General features: G+C 38.0%; 1 protein-coding gene across 1 annotated transcript; it reads left to right on the top strand.

Moving 5' to 3' along the window:
- Nucleotides 1-233: 233 nt before the first annotated feature.
- Nucleotides 234-6,078, top strand: LOC104530696 (vasculin-like; the record flags this gene model as incomplete). Its single annotated transcript, XM_010175367.2, has 4 exons — nucleotides 234-236; nucleotides 989-1,173; nucleotides 4,207-4,309; nucleotides 5,424-6,078. Coding segments are annotated over 4 exons (450 nt in total), but the record flags the coding sequence as incomplete, so codon positions are not given.
- Between the last annotated feature and the right edge of the window lie 400 nt (nucleotides 6,079-6,478).

Here is a 6,478-nt window from a genome sequence, read left to right as displayed (position 1 = left end):
TTGCCGAATATTCTAAAATTTCTGGAAGGAGACAACACTGTGAGTGGGAGGGAAATGATAATGATGATCTTGATACTGGACTGTGAAGTACAGTTTCTTACAAGTACAGGACTGGCTGGTTGAGTGATTGCCTCCTTTTTTGGATAATGCTGTTATATGCCCGGTTTAGGGATTTTGTTGTCAAGAGGGTGTTAACTAGATGACGATTGTACTCTTCCTCTTTGTTTTTACAGTTGGTAAGACTTCTGAGGCTATCTGGCTTATTACTAAATAAGAATTACAGGTTGCAGAATGAGTAGAATAAAAGGAAATGTCTCTGGTTTATAGGATTAAAGAGCTTTTAAAATTTAGTGAACCCGAACAGTCTGCTTTCTAAATAAACTTTCTTCCTAATTCTTATTTCACGTCTAGTAAGTTACATTTCCTGTTAACAACATCCTGAGAAGCTGTGGTGAGTGCATGTGTTAGAGGAGAAGTTATCTGAATTGAAAGAGGAGTATCCAGTCTTTCTGAACTTGTGACAGATTAATTTGCTGGTTGAGGTATCGTGGCTGTGACCTGCCCCTTACACTAAGTAAACTTGAGAACTTTTATGCTTTCAAACTTCTGACACACATGGCTCTGATACTTAATTAGGAACACTGTTCGTGAGATCACCAGATAACCTCTTATTTCTGTAAGTATGAAAGGCAGCTTAAATAAGTTTGAATTTTAAGGCATGTTTGAAGCTTTGTAAAAAAAAGTTTGAGGTGGAGCATGGGAGTTGCTTTCTACACTGTTTGATCAGTGGCATAATTTAAGATTTGTGTAGTATCCGGGTATTGCAAACTCTAGAAGTATGAACAGCATTACTCCTGAAGTAATATAGAGTGTCTCCATTTAAACTCAATTTGAATCAGCTGGAATAATTGAATTGCAACACTTGCAGACATTTACTTGTGATTAGAATTTACTTTTAAACTTTGTAATATATAAATATTTTTAACAGGATGATGAGTCCTTTAACTTGCATAACAGCAACAGTCCTCATCATGAGAGAGATATAAACCGAAACTTTGAAAATGAAATTCCGCAGGAGAATGGCAATGCTTCAGTTACATCTCAACAGATTATTCAGTCTTCAGCTTTCCCTCAGGCAGATATTCTTTCAAGCTCACTTGAGGCAGAGCATAGGTATGTACTTTATATAATATAAAGAGTGTTCCTTTGTGGTAAGTGAGCATGTGATAAATTCTTACTAGTTCAGAAGTTAGAATCTGAAAACTGAGAACACATAAAATGTTTAATGAATACTGTCAAAGTTTAACTTCTAGACATGTACTAATTTAACATGGAATATACTTTGTTTGTACTAGACTTGTGTACTGATTGAAACTTACTTTACTAAAAATTTTATGTATTTCCTTATAAGGAAATAAAGCAAACTGCGCAGTGTCTTCATCCCTCTGATTTTGATTTGCATGTCTAGGAGAAACAATGCATGTAATTGCTTTTTGTATTAACAGTACTTTAAATGCTGCATCTTATGTAAAACTCCAATGAGTTTTTTCATCATTAGTAAAGTAATTAATTATTTCTGTAGCTGACTGGTTGACACTTGTTAGTGACAATGCACTGGAAAGGGAGAAAGTAACTTCAAAAAAGGATTGAAACAATTCTGCTATCTCATCGAAGTTGTAGATGCCCCCTCCCTGGAAGTGTTTAAGGCCAGGCTGGATGAGGCTTTGAGCAACCTGGTCTAGTGGAAGGTGTCCCTGCTGATGGCAGGGGGGTTGGAACTAGATGATCTTTAAGGTCCCTTCCAATCCAAACCATTCTATGATTCTATGAAGTAACTGCAGTAGCAACTGGTAGAGATGAGGATGGTGCTGTTGCAAAGTCAGGAGTCTGGAGATGAGCTTGTAATGAGCTCTGTCAGATTGTTACAGTTTCTGCCAACTACAGAGTTGCAGCTATAGATTACAAAGGGTTGGGGGTTTTTTTTTAGTGATAAATTCTACCTATACATTGGACTAGAGGGCTTTCCCTTTTGTAGTACCTGCAGAGGAGACTTTCGTGACCTCTTATCCCTCGTGAGTATGAAAAGTGAAATGCATCCTGTTCTGTTCCTTTTCTCCCACCATTGGTTATGAAGACAGAAAACTTTGACCACTAGAGGCTGCTGCTTCTTTGACTAGAAGACAGGAGTCAAATCTAACTCTCATTTTTCAATTCAAATTTGAATTGACTTTGAAAGGCCTTCACAGGGTTTCTGGCCAAGTGTCTTTCCTTTGTGTTATCCCAGAGGGGCTGTGTCTCCTTACTGTCCCAGCCCTTTGGCTGTGACCTCGGCATGCATGTGGACAGATGTTATGGTAAGCCTTTTTGTGGTAAATTGGACTTGACGTGATCAGCTTAACTCATAGGAGACTTGTGCATACCTAGTAACAGTATTGGCACACCTTGTACAAAATATATCTTGGGCTTCCCTTCTGCTGGGGAGGTTTCCAACATACAGCCATTCCGTCAGTGTCAAGTCTGCTAATCTGAAGTTTAATTTTTTTAATGTGGTTTACACTTTTAACCATTCTAGAAGCCTAGTGCCACTTTAAAGGGACAGTGGTCCTGCTAATTTAGACAGTGTTGCTTAAAAGTTAATTAGCCATTGCCCTAAATTTTATTTACATTAACAGGAACTCTGTAACTATTCACTTCATTGTACATAATGCTGTTAACTTCTTAACTTGTTTGCAGTAAAACTTTATGATTCAGATTACTGTTGCCAAAAATACAACTATCATTGAACTGCATTTGGCATTGCGAGTCTTTTTTCTGTATGTCTGTACAAATACATGTATTATCTTAAAATAGAGTTTTGGGTGACTTAGGTGTTATTTCTACTGCTTCCTGAGAATTTAATTGTTCCTGGCTGTCACCTTATCCAGTTTGGTCCAAATACTACAGAGGATGTAATTTCAATTTCTGTTATTCTCCTGTTCCATTTCTGTTATTCTCATTTTAACTGATTTTTTTAAAGAGTAGTGTTGTTCTCCTCTTTTCCTGCTACAATTCCAGGCTTTTATTATTGTTTTAACAACAGTCATTGGTGTCATTGGTCACCTGCAAGTTTGCCCAATGCTCATCCATTGTATTGGGACCTAGAGTCTTTGTGGGGAGGGTTACATTGAAGGGCATTTTCTGCTGACATCTGGCTAAATGAAGCACCTAACACATTACATCAACTGTGAGTTAGTCTTACTTCCCTGTATTAATCTACTTACCATTCTTCAGATCAGAGTCAGTTTTTTGTGTCAGTTCTGGTATATACTTTAGAAACATCTTTATTTTTTGTGAAATAGCTTTAACCTCCTTTAATGTGTAAGGTCAACGGGCACATGGTTTGCCTGAAGAAGGTGCTAATCCTTTTGACAAAAACTTGGCAGCAAGAGAACTTACTGCCTTCATTGTTAAATGTCATGGTGTCTTCTCCCTCAAATACCCCGTTTTCACAGCGTCTTCACATGTAAAACTACTTTCTTCCTGCTCAGATACTGCTATCCTACCTCTGGCACTCACTAAAACACATTGATTATTGCATCTTTGGGTACCTCAAGCTTAGTCATGAGAGGAATCTGTCTTGCTTCTTTTCCTCCCCTCATCCCAACACTCATACCTAGTTGTAGTCTGTGCTGAAATACCAGCATCTGCCATTGGGTGGGACTCGGTTGCAAAGAAGCCTGTCATGGCTTTGACATTAGCATGTGCTAGAAAACAACTATATGAGGCTATTGCATCCTGAATTGGTTCCCATGGAGAGACACCACCAGTGTTCTTCATGGCTGCTCTGTTATCCAGGAAAACTTGCAGATTCCCTCAGTATGTGTCTTTGTCTCTTCATACCACTTAAAAGGGGGTACACTGCTGCTCTGCAAGAGCACTTATGCAAAGGAAATGCATTCTTACTTTTCCACGTAACACAGATTTCTGGCCTTAAAATGAATGTACAGTTTTTACCACATGGTAAAACAGGGTCATCTGTGAAGGATCTTCTCAACTTCTGTGCTTTACATATATTTTGTAAGGCATTTAACCTACTTGTATGTAAGAGTTTAAAAAAATTATATACTGATTAATCAATTTGTTACAGATCTTTACACATATAGGCAGAGCTTGAAATGTCAGAGTGTGTGTATCAAATTTCTTAATGTTGTCCCTTTTAATTTAAAGGTTGTTAAAAGAGATGGGCTGGCAGGAAGACAGTGAAAATGATGAAACATGTGCTCCACTAACAGAGGATGAGATGAGGGAGTTCCAAGTCATTAGTGAGCAGGTAACATTAAGTTAATGTTCCATTATGAACTTGTAGTTGGCTAGCCTAAATGCCTACCTTAGAGGAGGATCTGCATTAGTTTTGATGCTTAGGGATGTTGCCATTTCAGTATCATTTCAATATTGTGCTTTTAGGAGAATAGTTACTTTAAAAAGATAGGGGACCAGTGTTTATTTTAAGTAAAACCTATTCTCAAAATATCAAGGGAAGGTTAAGGGAGTGCTTCTGAGTAGTTTCAGCATTTCTGGGAGTAGAATTGCACAGGTTTTCCAGCTCCTCATCTTAGCCTGAGGAAAGGTAATTTTCTTTCAAGGTTTTTAGGCAGTTTCTTTAGTTCTCCAAAATCTGGATTTTCTCTGTTGGAAATTGAGAGATGCATAATTCACTGTTAACAAGTCTGACAAGCCAATCTGTGCTTGATTTTTTTTTTTTTTTTTTTAAATAAGGAGTATTGTGTATTCCTGATAAGCTCAGTGAGGAGAAGCTGAAAGGGACAACCTTGAGCACTGTTAAATCTGAACATCGATATTTCCATAAATCTAGCCACACGTGAGCATTTGGAATATTAAACTCTTAAATGCTTAGCTTATTGCCCACCTTCTGCACTATATGTGGAAATGCAGTAATTCCTTTCTTGTTGTAGAATCAGTTGTTTCCTTTCTCTTGGGTGTTTTTGACTTTCCAGCTGCATCAGGTAGACAGATTGGGATATCCATTCCTCCCTGCCGCTTCTTTTCTTCTGGGCCCCTTCCTTACTGCAGACCCTGCCTTTCTTAGCACAGATGTTTGCTGGACTGTGGAAGAAGGGACTGCATCACAGGAGAGACAGTGTAGGAGGAGGGATCACTGGGGCAAGATGTCTGAGGAAGTGGGTGAGAAGAGGGTAAGCTCTTGTTGACTGCAGGAGCTTAGCACAGTTGGAGGCTCTTGGAAACAGGTGGCTGGCCCAGAAGTGAAGGCTCTGAGGAGGGTTTTCCCTTGTGTGTATATATGAAAACATAGTGCTGTGGTTCTGATGTAACCCAGAGAAGAAGATGTAGAGAACATTGAAATGCAACAGATTGTTGTGTTTAGCTTTTTCATTCTCTAAGTACATCTTTTTTTCTCATTTCAGTTACAAAAAAATGGCCTTCGGAAAAATGGCATTTTGAAAAATGGCCTCATCTGTGATTTTAAGTTTAGCCCTTGGAAAAACAGCACTTTCAAACCTGCTCTGGAGAATGACGATTCTGAGACGAGCAGCAGTGATACATCAGATGATGATGATGTGTGAAGACTTCCATCATCTGTAAAAGCCCATTTTGATCTCATGAAAATTTGGGGATGTGTTGTCCAAAAAAATTTTTCTAATTTATGTAGTAACATACCCACTAGAGGAAGAATGATGGGACTTTTCTCTGAAGAAAGCAAGGAATGTTGTGTTGGGTGTGTTGAACATTACTATGATTTCTTTGTAAACTGATGTTGTAGAATGAGGACTTGGGTTGACCCAGCATTGACTTTCTTCATCACTGAAGCATTTCTGACTAGCAATGTGACAATGTAACAAATCAGACTTTCACATTTAATAATAAAAGCAATGAATTGTGTAATGTCTTGCAAAGCTTCTGTCTTAAAATGTCCAAGTCATAAGGAAAAAAAGGGCACCTTGACACAGTGTTTTGCTTGCCAAGTTATTTCTCCCTTACAGTGGAAATCCTTAAGTTCACTTTGTACACAAAAAGGGCAATGTAGCATGTTGGCCAAAATGTGCAAAGTGCACTGAAACTTTTTTCCTTAATTGAGCTGTTGTACTGTTCCACTTCCACATATAAATGCTCTTTAGCTATTTGTAATGTAGTCGTTATTAATGGCCAAAGACCGTGATGTTAACAGTTCCAAATTTCTAAAACTAACCTTGAAACTGATATTAACAGTTCCAAATTTCTAAAGCTAACCTTGAAACTAACTAAATTGAAAGCTTTATGTGGTATTGCAAGACCCAGTATTCTCACAGTGAACACATTTCCTCTGGGAAAGTAAGCACTTTGATTTTACTAGTCACATGCAGAAAAACTATTACATTGACTGAATTTGTCCACTACATGGGAAATAAACTGATTTACAGAGTATCGTCTCAGTGCATAACATCAAGGGTATTGTTTTTAAATCTGATAAGTTTTGTTTGCA

The sequence above is a fragment of the Antrostomus carolinensis genome, unplaced genomic scaffold (assembly GCF_000700745.2).
Source record: "Antrostomus carolinensis isolate BGI_N321 unplaced genomic scaffold, ASM70074v2 scaffold16099, whole genome shotgun sequence".
NCBI lineage: Eukaryota > Metazoa > Chordata > Aves > Caprimulgiformes > Caprimulgidae > Antrostomus > Antrostomus carolinensis.
The sequence above is the reverse complement of the archived record's forward strand: the minus strand, read 5'-3'. Positions and strand labels throughout refer to the sequence as shown.